The following is an 18071-nucleotide window of genomic DNA, read 5'->3' on the forward strand; positions in this document are numbered from 1 at the left end:
GTACATCAAATATCAAAGATATGCACACTTAACTAATACTCCAATATGTGATAATTGTTTTGTTTCATTTTTTTAGAAAATGTTGTGTTTGATGATACTCTGCTGTAGCCTAGTGAACTCATTAGAAACATTTTCAGGTAACACATCAAGGTCAGGAATCACTACGTCTTATTAAAAAGGAATGTGGATATTTTAAAATTGACCTCCACCCTGGCTGGTGCAGCTCAGTGAATTGAACACTGGCCTGCAAACCATAGCATCACCAGTTTGATTCCCAATCAGGGCACATGCCTGGGTTGCAGGCCAGGTCTCCAGTGAGGGGCACATCAGAGGCAATCACACATTGATGTTTCTCTCCCTCTCTTTCTCTTTCCTTTCTCCTCTCTCTCTAAAAATAAATTTAAAATATTAAAAAAAATAAAATTGACCTCCATTTAAAAAACTTAAAAATAATGAAAATTATAAACTATCCTTTCAAGGTTAGGGTAGTCAGACCCAGAGAGAGAGTGAACTACCCAAGGTGACATAATGAGATGGTAGTAGGGATGTGCCTCAAATAATCTAGTCTACTACTCTTTTCTGTTAATTCACAGTATCAAACAAACCAAAGACAAAAATAAGAGTTAAGAATCACACAAAACATCATTACTTTTTCTGTTTCATTTGCATCTAAATCTTTCACATCTGGTAGACTGAGCACAAAAGTAGTTTTTATCTTATTAGGTCAACCCTACTGCATTGTATATGTCAGTTCAGGTGGTCTTTAAGGTCCCCATTACAACCTGGATGCAGTGTTCTGTAACTTTATGAAGCAGGCTTTAACTCATTTTCTAACTCAGCTAAAAACTAATCCTGAAGGTCTATCTGAACATTTTTTTATCTGTGGATCTTATCTTTTCCACTAATAAAAGGAGCAGATTATATTAGGTAGTTAATGAGAAACCTTCCAGTGTAAACATTCCATAAATTTTTATTACCCTTCAAGTGGGAAAATTTTCCACACAGCAGGTTGCACTCTCTGTGAAAATCCCCAACTGTGATGAAATTTTTCCAAATATATCAATGTGACAACATTTGAGTGCAATTTCTTTTTGCATCAGTTGCTCTGCTTTGTTTGTTGATATCATCAAAATAAACTTTGAGCTGAGCCCCACAGCATTCAATATAGTGTGAAACCATTTTCCTATATAGCAGCTGCCTATCATATCCCATTTATAGGGTTGCTTTAAATTTTCAAAGTGCTGCATATTTGAAAGAATCACCATTGAAGTTTGAGACCACTCTGGATTTCAAAATGCAAATGGCTATTTGATCAGTTGTTCATTACTGGAGATTTTGCTAATATTAAAATTATGCTTCTGACATATAAAATGTGTTTCTTTTTTCCCTTCACTTAAAATTTCTTAGATAAGAAGGCTTTTATGTTGGATATTGAAAAACAAAATCTCATTAAATTTCTCTGCTTAGAAATGAATGCTAGAGAATCATTGATAAGCTGTGGGGGAAAAGTTGAAGAAACTGCACAAATTTTAGAGTACAATAAAAAAAATGGAAGGGGTGTTTTCAGGAAGCAAAATCAGTAGAAAAGTATCCTTTGTTCCCTTCTCTCTGTCACATATCCTGAAAAAGGCCTAACCCTCAGTATCAGCATATTTAGTCATTTTGTGGTAGGTACTGCTAATCACCTTGAAATTGTAAATGCTTTCTGGGAACAGAAACTCAGAATGACTTCATTCCTGCACTAATGGAGGCAACCTCAGCCTAGTTTCAAGTGGATTTGTTGAGGTGATCACATCGCTCTCCAAACTGAAACAAAATGATAATGGTGTTAAACTATATAGTCCCTGGTAAAAGTGAAACTGAAATCGCATACCTTGATTTAAAGCTGTCAGGTGGCATGAGTTCCAAAGTATGAGTTGGTCCGTATAGGTTTACAACATATAATTTGATTGTTGGGTTCACTTGACCTGCCTTTGAGAAAATAAAAGTTGTAATGCAAATACATTAAGCATTAGAATATATTGAGGAAAGAAAGAAAATGCAATTGATTGTTTTATAATTTTGTGTTAGGATGAAGTTTAATTTCTCTGGAGTAGAAATTATTTTAAATTCAACAACTTGATTGCTTTCAATTTTTTAAAGATAGCTGCTTCTAAAAGCATTTTAGTCAGACAATTAAAGGTGATAGAAAATTATGATGACTTTGTTTACTAGGTAGTGCTACTGTGCTCTTTTCTTAGAATGACACTGGAGGGCTGACTTTACAAAAAAAAATTATAGTTCAAGTAGCTAGTCATGTTATAGGATATAAAATGTAATGGGAAAAAGTTGGCTAATTTTAACAAAAAGGAAGAAAAAAGGGGAAAAATACCAGTTTAGGTGCCACATCCTTATAATTCCATAGTATCTAATCTATCCCATGCATTAATCACCCTAAGTTGTCTTTTAAGTTTATGAACACCAGATGGAGTGTAAGTGACCCTTAGGAGGTGGGCTATGAACAGGCTCTCACTCAGTGCTTGGCATGAGGAGTAGAGACACAGTGGTAAGAACATGGAATTTGAATTTAATAATTCAAAAAGAAATTATCGCCCTGGCTGGAATAGCTAGGTGTATTGAACACAGGCTGCGAACCAAAGCATTGCAGGTTCGATTCCCAGTTGGATCACATGCCTGGGTTGCAGGCCACGGCCCCCAGCAACCACACATTGATGTCTCGCTCTCTCTTTCTCCATGCCTTCCCTCTCTAAAAATAAATAAATAAAATCTTAAAAAAAAGAATTATCAAATAACAACTAGATGTTTAGCAGTTACTAACTATATTTCTGGTTAATAATATCTGTTAAACATTACATAAATTTTCTCATTAAATGTTTTACTGCAGTACTAAGATATAATTGGAACCACTTCCAGATGAAAATGAAGAAGCTAAGCAAACCATACGAGGTGAAATACAGTGACTGAGGGAAGCAGTCTGTTTAAACCCAGGATGCTCTTAACTACTGTAGTTTTGCTTGAGTTCAGTTTTAGGCAATGGCCATCAAAGTTTTTCTAAATATACTCACAACTCTTGGGGGCAGAAATAGGAACTCACACTGAATATCTCACACATGTTGAATGAATGAATGCAATCATGTTTATGAGAATAAATATTTAACAGAATCAGTTGACTACCTGTGGTTTAATGTGTTGTACCATTGTGCCATGGCAGATCATATGAGCTATACAGAGGAGAATGAGGAAATTGAATTAAAAGTGATTTGAATTCAAAGACCTGACAAAAGTCTAAAAAGAACAATAAAACTGATTTAATGATAACAAAGAAAAATCCATGTTCAAGGAATTGGCATCAACAACACCCAGAGTTAAATCAGGACAAGAAGCAATATATTTCATTCCTTCAATAGTCAGTAATAACTCAAGAACTGTTTTGTTAGGTTATTAATAATAACTAGCAAGAAAGGAAGGGAAGAAGGGTAAATAAATGGAGTAAGAGAATTTGTAGGACAGTGAAAACACTCTGTACATTATCATGAAGAAGGATATATGACATTCTATATTTGTCCAAAACCCATGGAATATACAGCACCAAAAACAAACCATTATGTAATTATGGATGTTTGGTCACTATCATGTGTCAGTAAGTGCTCCATCAGTTGAACCAAATGCACAGTTCTGGTGGGGGATGTTGATAATGGGAGTGGCTATAAATGTGGGGAGCTGGAACTTTATGGCAAATATCTGCTATCTCCTCAATTTTGTTGTGAACATTAAGCAGCTTTTTTTAAGCCTATAAAGAAAAATAATTAGTGCACAGTTTGAGTCAAAGAAAGAAGTCAAGAAAGGCTGTCACTGAAGAAATGCAGTGACTAGTGATTCAGGAGAGATCATGGAAATGGTTCCTATAGTAAAGGGCTTCCTGGAAGGTAAATTGTGAACCTGTGCCTCACAAAGAAAACTCCTGTGTCAGATTTTATAAAGCTGAATCATTGCTCTAAAACCCTCTAGTGTCTGGGAGTATCTGTCTTGGGCAATTGTGAGTAGTGTTCTACCACACTTAGCAGCTATCTTTCACATCACTTTTGATTTTTTAAATTGAAATTTTCCTCCCTGAAAATGTTGGCCTTATTCATATATTTTTGATCTAACCATTTCTTTAGCTTGATCAGGTATGTTAAAACTTAGAGCTGAGACATAGTATTTAGTAGCTCCATCCAATATGTTGTTCTGTAACCAAGAGCATCAGTAGGTATCCTCTGGAAAATTAGGCACTCAAATTTGTGTGCCTCACCCAGACCTGTATTCAGATCCATAATCAGAATCTCAGGGTGTGAGCCTTAGAAATCAATTTTAACAAGATTCAGAAAACTATAACCAATATGCAAATTTTAATAAAAATTGATATGTAAATATCAATACATAAATATTAGTATTTTTATCAAAATGTGCATATTGATTATACTTATGCAGGAATCTCATTAAAGCCCACATATAACAGTTCAGTGGTTATCCAAAGTTAATGCATTTCAGAATCACCAGTGAGCCTGAAGGGCTTGTTTGACCACAGACTGCTGAGGTGGCCCTCCTCCAAGGGGCAGAAGAAATTTGCATTTCTAAAAAATCCCCAAATGAGGTTGATGCCACTGGTAAAAGAACCACATTTTGAGAAATGGTCTAGCTCTATCTGTGAGTCAGAGAACTTTGGCTTCAAATTTGACTGTTATTTACTGGAGATGGACCATGGGCAAGATGTTAATGGTCCTCAAGGATTATTTTACTTGGTTATCAAAAGTGAGACAAAACTCTAAGAATAAAATCAGAAGTCAAAAGTTTTGAGTCAAAGTAGATTTTTTTTCTGTAGATAAAAATATCTCATTGTTTTGTTATATGAACTAACAAAAAATGATTTATAAAAGTACCTAAATAGTATATGGTAGTTAATTTTAAAAAGTCATTATTAAAATACCAACTTTTCTAGTTAGAGAAAAACTATGCTTATATATCTCTTTCAATAAACTCATTAAAGAAAAAAGAAATTAAATTTGATCTTTTTGTGATTTCTTATCAATGCTATATAATTTTATGACACACTTTGTCAGACACATATGGTTATTACCACAAGTTAAGGCATTTTTTTTCATGTCCTTAGCACTGTAAAGCTTTTCCTTGCAAAGAATCAATGATATCCCAATTAGCTTCTATATGAAAACAAATCAAAAGTTGTGTACCTATGTGGCCAATTTTAGGCGAAAGCCAAACATCAGGCTGTCTCAAAAATTCAGCTGTTTTAGCATTTATTTTATAATCTAAGATTTTTATCTATCCATGGAGTTTAGAAATTAAGTTTCCATTGCAAGTTCATCTGTACCTTTTAATATTTGAATTGTTTCAATAGGTTGGAAATTAGAGGAGTTTATGTGCTTTTCACTGTCACATTTGTGACAAAGACTGCAAATTCCCAGAATCTTTCCCTCTATGATTCTGAAACACAAGCCTCAATAATAATTAACCTTATTTTACTGGCAACTAAGTTGTCATTAAACAAGATAATGTTTTAATTAAGAACATTAACCTGAGGTTACTGAGATAGAACTGCACATCTCTTTTGTGCTGAATTGCTAATGAAGAGTATTTTATGAGTTCTGAATCATGCTGAATTAAGTAAAATAAAAATACATGTGTTTAGTGTAAGTATTTCATTAGTAAATCTGACTACTTTGGGTATTTTCTGTACTCGTTTTAATCTGGTTTAATTTGAAGCACAACTTAGTGTGAACTCTATGCATTACTTCAATGTCTAAAGTACCACTTTTGAAAGTTTATTGCATAAGTAAGAGCAAATTAAAATAATATATCTGTTAGTGAAAAAAAAACACTTTTAAAGAAACCTGAGTAGAAAATTAGAGTTAGAAAATTCAAGTAGTACACCCCACATAATACTGAAATTTAATATGAGAACAAGGGAATAAAACCTCAGACTTAGTTTCTTTGAGGCCTATTATCTTAATTACTTAGGCAGGTATTCCTACTGACAACCTCTTGAGGACTTGGGATTCTTTCTCTCAGCTTTGGCCATTAGAATATCTTTTGATTTTTAATAATCCTAAGTTGTAGTCATTAAACCACACTCAGGACCTTCACTATGTATTAAATATATTCATATATTATAGATATCACTTATTACATCTGAATATATAAATACATATATATGGCAGGTGTAAGGCTTTCTAAGAATACTATACACATTGGATGGGGGAAAAGTAGGTTTATAGTTAGTTGTTCAGATAAAAAATAATACAATAATAAATAATAATATAAGAATAAACTCTGTGTTTTGCATATTCACAACAGTAAACCTACTTTTGTCCCACTCTGCACACAGCTAAGTCAAAAATAGTAAATGGAGTAAGAGTTCTGCACATATTTGTTAACTTGACAAGGCGATATTTTGATTCCAGGTATGTCGTCTGTGATATGTTGACCTTTTGTAGTTTTATAGAGTGGGACAGAATCAATATACTTGAGTTATTTCACTGTTCTTAAAGTAACTGTGACTTTCATCAAAGGACTTGGCTTTTTAGAAGCTCAGTTTCTTTATTGGTAAAATAGAGCCAATTGTGAAAAAGATTAAAAGAGGAAAAAACATGAAAAATCTCTCTGAAAGCATAAAGTATATTAATCGCACATATGATTTATATAATTAATAAACATTAGTATTACTTTATGCTTAACTTACTATTAATAAATATTAGATAACTAAATGATAATAAAGTGTCTAGGTCTGTCATCTTCATAACTTCTGAATTACTGCTGATATATTTAAATTTCTTCAGGTGCTTCTGTTTGTTCATTTGTTTGCATCAGTCTTGTTAAAATTATGAGCCCTAGGAAAGTCCAAGTTCAAGCATCAAAGGTCCATAACTGAGAAGGCAATTTAAAAATGCAGCTATTGCATATAGCCCTTATGTGTGAATCTTAAAATAGCCCACTTTGGGGGGAAAATGAATTACAAAACTGTCCCTTCTCAGGAGCCGATTTGATTCTCTTTGCCAGGGCACACAATGGACCATTCTGCCTGAACACCTTATGTACTGACATAAACTTTTTACAATATGCCACAAAATAAGCCACTACTTATTATTTTATGTCTAAATTATCAGATGATCTTTCAGCATAATAAATAAATCAAATTGTGTGAGAATTAATGTATTGAGAAGTCTTTTCAATTTTTCTTTGGAAAAAAGCAGGTGCAAGCATGCTGTGTGGGCACAAACTGAGTCACAAAACATGGCTAAATCTATAACTGGAAAATTCCCAAATACTTCTCTTGGAGTACAATAAAAATCTCTTAGTGAATATGTTCATTTTGTTGTTAGGTCCAATTGCTGTTTTCTGCTGAAGAGCACTGAGTATATGTGATTTCCAATCCCTGTTCAAAGAAGACCCTAAAATAATATTTCAAAATTCTGGGATCTGGTCCCTCTCGCTCTTGCTGTCCTCCTTAGTGTCACTCAGTTATTTAATGATACACCCTATGGAAGGAAGACAGGCTGGAGAAAAAAACACAGCACAGAGTCTCACTGAGGAAACACTCTTCTTATTCTTCACTCTTCACATTTAAGCCATATTTCTTTTCTGACCATGGAAAAGTTGAGTCTGGCTGATGACAGAAAAATAAGGGATGTCACCTCCATCCTGACCACACCTTCATTGCAGCTGTAAAGTAATATGTGTTATAGATAATTTGTCCAGTGCTTTGTCCAGCTAATGTAATGCACAGATTGAAAAGTATAAAATCTATCATGCTGGGAAATACAAAATAAAACTCACTAAAGAAATGGCTTAAAAATAGTTTCTAAATGAAATCAGTGGCCATGTCTTGCCTAGTTAAGAGGTAAAATGTGTAAAGTGGAATTAAAATATTTGCTATAAGATATCTTTACATGCTTAATGCATAGGGGCTATCCCTTATGAGGCTTTTTCTTTCTTAAACAAACATGGGGAAAATAAACTGTAGTAAAAGTCCTTAAGTAATTAAGCATAATATATACTAGAAAAATCAATATTCTTCAGGTGTTTTTGCAACCTGCTCCAGAAGCCTCATCCAACACTTGAAAATAGTTATGCTCTCTTGGCAGGTTTTCCATATTTGCTTCACTTAGTAAAACATTTCCATCTATTCTAGCTATGCCTAGCCATGACTCTACCCCAGTGTTTTATAAAGTATGTTCCAGAGTCTGCTCTGCCAAAACAGTACTGAAGTTAATACTAATAAATCCTTTATGCTTAGTCTATTCTTTATTGGTGACTTTTTATGCTTCTGGAGATTCTTTATGCTTATTCTACTTTTTTTACAGGAGATTTATAATGTACATTAAGATATAGTACATTAAGTGCTCTAAGAAATCATGTGAAAGAAGCTAGATTTTTTTTTTCAACTAAGCATTTCCAATGTATTTGACCATGGTACTTTTTCCTCTTTATCACATCTATTGACCACTCACAGAGTGTACCTTGGAGAAGAAGCCCTTGCCATGGCATTGGTGCTGCACACTCTCTATTCTCACAATCTTTCATGCAGGGAGGTGAGAGAAAACAAGAATGAGAACATCAAAGGAAAAGAAATGCAGAAAAACAAAAGTTCTTACACCCTGAATTTTATTCATATCCTCCTACCCAAGTACTCTGTACAGACTACTGTGAGCTCTAAAATGATGACTCTGTGGACAAGGGGAGCTTCTTGTATTCTCCAAAGACAACTTGTTTGTGAGCCAAAAATATGATCAGTCAAGTCACTGGTGCAGAGAGAAGGGCAGCAACCTAGCACTACCATGTTACTTACCTTTGGATACGGATACTGCTTTCCTTTGGGATACAATGCTCCAGTAAACCGAGGAATAACCATGTTAGGCACCAATGAATCATTTATCATCAGGAAGGCAAGTCTTTCTCCATCTGGCGACCACCAGTGGGCGATGTGAGAATGAAGAAGTTCTTCTAGAATAAATGAGTGTTATTTGAAACCCACTGTAGAGATGTGGGCTCAGTGACCCACATACGTCTGTCCTTGAAATATCCGTTTTACATAAACATATATTTATTCAGTGTGTGGATTTTTATCAACTTCATGAAGAATTTTCTATTTCTGAGTTAGTCCTCTAACACCAGGAAAAGCATATGCAAAGGAAGGAAGGAAGTCAAGATATCATGCCTTGTCAGCAATGTGAACAGAGACAATGAAAGTACTATCAGAGTGAAAAGAATGATGACAGTAATTGAAGACTGAAATACAGCACAAAACCATATCCATGTTACAATTCATTCATATTTGCATTTAGTCTTGCTGTGTGCTTTAAATGATGTCACTATTCTTGACAACACAACCACCTCTCCACAACATTCTCCTTTTGTACCTGCTAATGGTTCAACTCTATGGCCATAGGCTGCTACTAGTTCAGGTGGTAGCTCTGTCCTTTATATTTCCTCTACAATTTCAATTTTGTAAATGGTCTCTTTGTAAATGCTTTCTAAATTATTGAAGTGCCATCTCTTTCATTTTGGGACCCTAACTAATGTAGTGATTAATATCAAAAGATACTCAGGAAATATAATTTCAAAATTATATTTTAAGATTAAGTGGGAGATATATCCATCTCTATAACTATATCTATATTTTTAATTTAATAATAACCTTTCTGGGGAAGGATGAGAGCATAGACAATTCATAGCAAGGGGTGGAACCATGAGTAATCAATTGCCACTGTTAATGACATACAATGAAATGCAAAAAGAGAGGTAAGGCATTATTGGGGACAAGTGGTTGTGACATTTAGTTGCTAAAACAATGGCAACTGTAAAGATTATAAAGTTTACATGGTTCTTGTGACACCTCAGAGAGATTACATAGGAAAAATAAAAAATAATATTATTACTGCAAAATTAGGAATACAGAAAAGTTCATTAAGACATCTTTGAAAGAGCCCCTTCCTTCTGTACTTGTAGGGAAGGTGTGGCTGAGGTCCAAGAGAGCATAGTAAGGGTTGCAGAATGCAATACAAATCAGGGACTCGATTGTACTTGATTTTTAAAGTTAATACACAAATATTGGTGGAGAAGTGTTAAGACCCTAACACATACCATAAGGATGCTTGTGTAAACATGTACATTATGCTTTCTGAGTCAGTCTCATAAATACCACATTTCATAGTGGAATACTGCTACATGTGTCTAATTTTATGGCTGAAGATTTTGAACCTCAAAAATTCCCACAAGTCTCCTTGTTAACAGAGGCAACCTCTATGTATAAAGGCATTAAGGTGGAGTGGAAGAAGAATCCCTGTAAAGTTTATGAGTCTGCATCCTTAGGGAAGAGTAGAGATCTAGTAGACTGGGATATACTGGGCTATGTTTTCTAAAGTGAGAGAAAGTTGGTTGGAACTGTACTTATGCAAAAGTAAAGAGGGACTGAATTCTGGACTTTGAAGAAAATATAAACCACATTCACATGTGCTGCCTTGTTCTATTTCCCAGGTAAACTGTAAAATGGCCAGTTCTGGTAGAACTTGAGCAAGAGAGAGCTATACAGCTGGAAAAGGTCATGACACAACATTCCCTACCATCTTTATCCTGTGACTTAGCAGACACCATGGCAATGCAAGTATCCAAGGCAAAGAGAGATGCTTTGGAGCTTTTGACACTCACTATATCATAATCAAAGCATAGGCATTAAAAGCTTCACAGAAAAGCCAAGTTCTCCTGTGACGATAAATAGTCTCTATTTCAAAAGCAGTTCTCTATTGGGCTCTGGCAAAAGCAATTAGCCTGACCATAGGATAGCAAGTGACTATGCAACCCAAACTGCCCATCATGAGCTGATTATTATCTGATTCATACCATAAAACTAAACAAAAGCAGCAACATTTCACTATAATATAGAATTGGTACATATGGGATTGGTCCAGAACACATTAGTTAATGCCCATGGCATTACATCCACAGCTTTATCCTCCCTTCTTATCTCATATCTATGCCTCAAGATGTGTTTCTAACATAAACTGGCAGAGGAGGAAAACAATGCAGGTTGGGTATGTGGATAGGTTTGCACAACATACTTGAAACACACTGGAGTTGGGTAGGCTGTACACTGCAGTCTGATTCAGTAACGGATTACAAGCCAAATATAAAAACATAAATCTTCTGAGTTGGCAGTCCTTTGAACTGTGTGTAGGCTATGTGTGGAAGGAGATTTGGCTTGAAGCATGGATCTCTGACTTATGAACAATATCTAATAAATGGCTACCTGATTAGGGATCTGAGAAAAGTAACATTAGAAAATCAGTAAAAACAAAGTTTAGGGAAAAATAAGTGAACAGACTTATCAGAAGAGGTAAAAATGTGAAGTAAAAGTGTTTTGTTTAATGTCCATCAGAGCACATCCACAGTAGAAGGTGTACTCAATAATCCAATAAACAAGGTGTATAGCAAGTGCACATCAGTTTGTCTTTGGCTGCCACCATTACCTGATAATAATAATAGTTGTCACTAAACTGTTGATACGGCATCATTTCCCAGCAGTTCCAGCTGACTATCTGGTGGCCGCTGGCTTACATGGTTGTAACATGGGAAGCTGGCTTCTATCAGGAAAGGTAGCATTTAGTTATTACTGACATAGACACATATTCTAGGTTTGGCTATGCCTTTGCCACCTGCAGCTTTATCAGCACTGGTATTCATATACTTACAGAATAACTTATCTGTTATTATGATAACCCATATTATGTGACTTCCAAACAATAAATACATTATAGCAAAAAGAAGTGTAGTGGGTTCAGACTCTTGGTATTCACTGTTCTCATCAGGTTCCCCATTGGCCAGGTGAACTTGGCTTGTTAGAAAAGTGACAAAGCATGCTCTTTCTGGTTTTGGCACTTTTTTTTTTTTACAATGACCTTATAGCTGGGTAATCATCTTACAGCATGCAAGTGTCCCTCCTGCATAGCCAGGAACTAAGTGATGGAAGTATAATGCTCTCTCTCAATATCACATCAATGACCCACTGCATACATTTTGTTTTTTGTACTCATTATAATGAGTTTGGCGGGTTTAGAAGTTCTAATGCCTACAGGAGGATTATCTCCTACAAAGAATATAGTCGTAATTATGTTTCTCTGAACTGGAAGCTGAAATTTCCTCCTGACCATTTCGGCTCAACATGACTGAGAAAAAATTAACTGACAGAAAGCATAGTCACTGGGCTGGGCTTGATAATTAATCTCATCTCCCAGGAAGAAAATGATTCTTTCTTCTACAAGGAGGGCAAGGAAGACTGTATTTGGAACTCAGCTAATACACAAATATTCCTGTGTTCAATTCCATCTCACTTTCCAACTTCACATTTCTATATTGCAATTTCCATTTCAATAGAAAATGGATATTGTAGCATCCCCATTAAGAAAAAAGAAACAAAGGAATACGGTTTGGCAGAAATAAAGTTTTGGTTTGTTCCACTGTGTAAATAATCTGTGTAGTCAGAATGCTGGCAGATGGTAAAAGAATAAAATAAAGAAATGCCTGATTACCAATTAAAGTCACATGATAATGCTTATTTCTTTACTTAATTGGAGAATTTTCCCCAAAACCTTATATAAAAAGTGAGAGTGTTGGCTGTAGTTACAAATTTCAAGCAGGTGTATATAACTGGACTAATACCACTCTACAGTGAAACAACAGCAGGAGGGACCTTGTGTGCTCCTTTTGGGGGGACATAAACTTTTTATTTAATAAAAAATTTTATTAACTGGCTGATATACTAAAAGTTATAACTGCCTTTTTGTTAGCTATAGCTATCATGAAAGTAAATAAAATCAAATAAGAGAAAAAAGTTAGTGCATGTTGTTTATTATTTGGTCCCTACCCATTAAATTCATGTAGGCCTGGCTGGGTCTCCCAACCAATGCTCACTGCTCTTATTACTATGAAAACTATAGAATTTTCTCCTCCTAGGTTCTGGTAATAGCTTCTTCCCCTTCCCACCTCAGGTATTAATGGATAAGCCATTGTTAGCCACAGGATGCTGTATATCCCTCCTATTTATCAAGTGCCCTTCTTCATAGATAAAACTTTGAATACTACTTTGAATGTACCATCTTTTATTCCAGTTGTGGTCTTTACCCCAATTCATACAAGTAACTTACAATTCAGATGAGGAGACATGAGTCATCACATGAAAAAAAAGAGTTAAATGTCAATTGAGTGTAAATTCCAAGTCTTATGGGACTTGAAGGTATATGAAAATGAAAATCATGTTATCTGAATCAACACTTAGGGTTTTTAAGAAGCAATGAGGGTTCCATCCTGGGTGCTGTAGCTGTGTACACAAATACTTCTCAGGAATTAGAATGGCCCAGGTTCTAGAGCATCATTAATTCAAAACTTTGTATTATCATTTATTTGGAGTAATCTATGACTAAAGTTGTTCCTCATAACAATGTTAAAATAGTACAAATAAACAGTTATTTGACTTCCTCCAGGTACAAAAACAAAGCTAACTGAAATGGAAAGAATATGAATAAAAGAACATTAAAAATGCATTTTCTTAAGAGCCCTGTTGTATAAGTCACAAATTTTACTCCTGGGTTGAAATTTCCTGTGTTGATTATATTATATTATTTATAAACAAAGTATTTTTAAGAATTCTATTTTAATGTAGGTTGGGTTGTTCATTGTCTTTATTACACAGATTTGGAAAATCTCACTGCAAAGCAGATGGAATTTTCAACACATGTTGTTTTATATCACAGACACTTAAAAACAACCTCAACAGAAAGCATTTAGGAAAAAAAACTAATATATAACCACTGTGTTCTGAAAAGGAAGCTGATTTTATCCACTTCTTCCTTATCAACTTAGACAGGATTTCCTGAGGATCTTATTGCCATCTCTGTGGAACTGTGGTTGGTTATTTTTCTCTAATTTTTAGTATCTCACTGTCAATTTTCTTGAAAGAATTTTTTATATTCATAACTTTCTCACTTCCTATTTATACCTCCATCCACTGCAATCTTCTTTCTGGTAAACAATTGACTGATTTTGCTGTTGTCAAGTTCTAGTAGCAAATACAAAGGCAACTTCGGTGTCCTTAGCTTGTTTGCCCTCCAAAGATTCAGCAATGCCCATTATCCTGTCTTCCTCTTGCTTCCACAGGTGCATCTCTAATTTTTTTTTGTTTATCTGTCACAGTGCAGTTTTACTGGAATTTAGTAAGTACTCAATAAATCTTTGTTGAATCAGTGAATAAATAAATATAACTCTGTGTCCAAAAGAAAGCAAAATAAATGGTGAAAATGGGCACTTTCCATTTTCTCATTAAACAATAAGAAAGTAACAATCACATTTTGTGGAAAAAGATACTGTTTTTTTCCCCTGTAATTTCTTTCTCTTAAGTGTCTGTTCCTGTCATTCTTAAAGCTCAGCACAATGATCATTTCCTCTATGACGCCACCTATATTTCCCTATGTCACCAGACTCAATTCTGTTCATACTTTTATTTATTATGCTGACATGTAGTTCTATTTATACTTCTATTTACCACGCTCCAACATAATAGTATACAGATTTTCACTTCAGTATGTTGGAAGTACTCAAAACATAGAAACCCTTACTCCTCATTTTATTGCTCTCAGATAAGGCTTGACAGATATATGGGCTCAATAACTGTTGAACTCAATTTCAAAGAATTTCTTAAAAATATGAGTGATATTTTAATATGCTTAAATGTAAATCATTAAACATATTTGTTCTATAACTTTATATGCTTAAATGGTTGAAAGTGAAAGTCGTTTTTTGTTTCTACTTATATATTCAATACTATGGAAAAATTTAAAGTTGTAAATAAAAATGTGAATTTTACACTTTTTAAGAAAACACTAATCAGATACTTTATTCAGTTAAGTTACCATGCTAAATACACTAATTTATATAAATAGCATTAGATGTACTTTGTGTGCATTACATTTAAAATAATGTTTAATTTTGAGAATAATGCTTTGTTTTTTCTTCTGAATGTCACTAACTCTTAAAAGACACTATATTTTATTTGTTTTCCTTCTCTTAAGAATGAAATAATACTAAAAATAAAAGAAAAAGGGCTTTAAGATTTTAAATAACACTTTTAAAGACTTTTAAAGCCTTGACATTAGTGACTATAGTTACACAATTACAGATTGGTGAGGTCCTCAAAGATTAAGTTATGCCCTTAAAATTTGCCACAAAACATTTTATTATCTTTTTATGTGATTCCTTATCTATTTTTCCTCTTCTATGACATTTACAGAAGGCAAATTTCAATTACAAAAGTAAGTTGAATTGTTATATATTACTTCTGGAGTCTCCTACATATACTAATTCAGATTGTAATTGATTTCTATAACATAATAAAAAGGAAATCTCCACACTAGATTATCACACACATACTGTTGAAGATCAGATGCATTCCTAGTAGAAATCACTGTGTTTTGGTGAGTACTTTAAAGGAAAAGAGAAGCACTGGATTCTGGATGCTCTTGGCACACAAGACAAGCAAATGATAGTGGGAGATTAAGGTATGTGGGGGACTCTTGAAGCACAGGTTGGGATGACAGGCAAAATGTTGAAGTGAAAACAATGACAGGAATTTGAGGTCCTAAAATATATTCCTAAATCCCTCTACCATACCTTAACATTGATTCCTGTGGTAGGGTCCCTTATCTTTGAACTAAAGCAAAATGACTTAAATCAATGGATAGTAGGTTTCAGAGTCTTTGGCTGGTAAAGAGACCAATGAAATCCAACATCTTAGGTGCATAACATATGTCATCCTTTAGGGAACAATGAAAGGCACCGTACTGTGACAAGTATAGCTAATTAGGACTAAGCCCTGATTCTGAAGATACACATTCAAGTGTGAGCTCTGCTTCTCATGAGTTCTGGGGCTGTGTCCATGATCTGGGTTTCCTCCATGTGTATCCTCCATTATCTGGGTTTCTTCAGTAAATGATTAGACATATTAGCAAGGTAAGGTTAAATCACATAGTACATCTAGTTTCCTAGTATACTTAAAACATAAAAGCCCAAAGGATTGAATTTAATTTGAATGGCAAAAACTATAATTTTTCCACTTCCCCTTTGGAATGTGCCAGACCTGCACATATCATCACAAAAGTTTCTGTTACCTGTTTGTCCTCGCTATCCACCAATGCAATTTTCACTCTTAGCCCAGATATATACATTTTTATTTTCTAATTAAGAAAAAAAACCATAATCCATCAGAAAATGGTCTCTTTGTCTTTTATAAATTTCTTAAAAATGTAATACCATATGCTGTATGAAGCCTTCCCTAAAGGACAGAGGCCCAAGCCATCTTGATCATTGGTCAAGTCAGTACAGTTTACATTGAGTATACCCCCATTTGACCGAAAGTTCTTTAATGTTAGGGATCACTATTTGTCAGACAATGTAGAATGGCAGCACACCAAGAAGCATCAATGTTCTTTCTAAACTACTCCTCTCCTCTCTGAAGTCCACTAGTCCTAAAGAATGCCTGCTCACTGTTTTGTCACCACTATCTACTAGTGATCCAAACCAGAAGCCAAGGAGTTATTCTTGTCTTCCATTTTCCCAAACTATTTAACCATGAAATCTATCTATTTTACTGGCTCATCAGTTTTAGAATTGTCCTTCCTTCTTCCTGCTTTAACCATAGTCCTATTGCTCATTAGCTCTTTACAGAACATAAAAACTTTTGTGGCAGTATGAATGGAACTGGAAACTACAATGCTAAGTGAAATAAGTCAGTAGGGGAAAGACAAATACCATATGACCTCACTTATAACTAGAATATTGAACAAAATAAACTATTGAGAAAAATAGAAGCAGAGTCATGGAAACATGGAATAGACTGATAATTGTACGAAGGTGGAAGGGAGGGGGTAATGGTAGTAGGAAGGGGAAGGAACTAGTCAAAGAACAAATATGAATGACCTATGACCATGAACAATGAAGAGGGGATTGATCATGGGCTAGAGGGGTGGATTGCGTAGAGGGGCAAAAGGGAAGAAGTTGGGACAACTTTAATAGAATAAATAATAAAAAAATAAGAAACGACACCTTATGGATACTCACTAGTTCTTTCTGCTATTCAATCCCAGCTTCACTGTAGCCAACTGATCTGTTTATATGAAAGAATTGATACACTCCCTTACTTGAAAAGCTCTATTAGTCCTCCCATTTACTAGAAAAAAATAATTGAAATCTCAGATTATTTTTAAGGTCACTATACCTTGTTTCTTGTTGCCTTCTTTTTCTTCAAGTGTTATGCCTCAATAATAACAAGCAGATTTCAGTTCCCTATGCACTCACTATGCTATTTAACCCTACTGTGTTTTTACAAGCTTTTAACTCTTGCTTACATTTTTCTTCCTAGTTTCTTCTTATGTGTCCCACTTAATATTTTAGACTCAACTCAGAGGGTTTCTTTTTTAGGAAATAGTTGCCAATCCCTAAGGATGAGATAAATTTCTCCCCTTTGTTCTTTCATAGAATTTTGTGCTTACTGTGATTTGACTACTTAAAACACTGAATTGATCTTTTTTGTCTGTCAGAGTCTCACATAGTCCAACAATTTTAAAGATAAAGGGCATATCTTACCTAGTTCCTGCAGTTAAGATATGGTTTGCTCTGGCTACCTAGTTTACCAGAAATATCCAAGTTTTATATTTGTTCTCCAGTTGTTTCTTCAATTTACTGGGCCACCCCAGGTACTTTAAATAAATTATCTTTTTGAAATAAGAAAGCCAGAATTAGCTTCTAACACTTTTAAACAGAGAACCCTATCTATCCACTTTGGTATTTCAATTTTTAAAAAAAATTTCCATAGCATAATAATAGTTATTTTCATAGTAGCTACCTCTGGACCTTGGGATAAACTGTAGCCTCTCAAATCTCCTATTATTTGATGCTGGCATATCCACAAAAATATCTTACAGATATAAATATACATGCAAACATACACATATAAATATCAAGGGCCACACACA

At 34.5% G+C, this 18071-nt stretch overlaps 1 protein-coding gene across 4 annotated transcripts in view; it reads right to left on the bottom strand.

Annotated features, from left to right (window-relative positions):
* The window catches only part of DPP10 (dipeptidyl peptidase like 10), a 715100-nt gene that overhangs the window by 100319 nt on the left and 596710 nt on the right, over positions 1-18071 (bottom strand). For 2 of the 4 annotated variants that reach the window (XM_028510435.2, XM_036023642.1), the window contains exons 9-10: positions 8843-8997; positions 1874-1971 (exon numbers count right to left, since the gene is read on the bottom strand). In XM_028510435.2, coding sequence (XP_028366236.1) covers positions 1874-1971; positions 8843-8997 — 253 coding nt within the window. Of the gene's footprint in view, positions 1-1873; positions 1972-8842; positions 9028-18071 lie in introns of all 4 variants that reach the window. The other 2 variants (XM_028510436.2, XM_036023643.1) reach the window with 2 other exon arrangements.

The sequence above is a fragment of the Phyllostomus discolor genome, chromosome 4 (assembly GCF_004126475.2).
Source record: "Phyllostomus discolor isolate MPI-MPIP mPhyDis1 chromosome 4, mPhyDis1.pri.v3, whole genome shotgun sequence".
Classification (NCBI taxonomy): Eukaryota; Metazoa; Chordata; class Mammalia; order Chiroptera; family Phyllostomidae; genus Phyllostomus; species Phyllostomus discolor.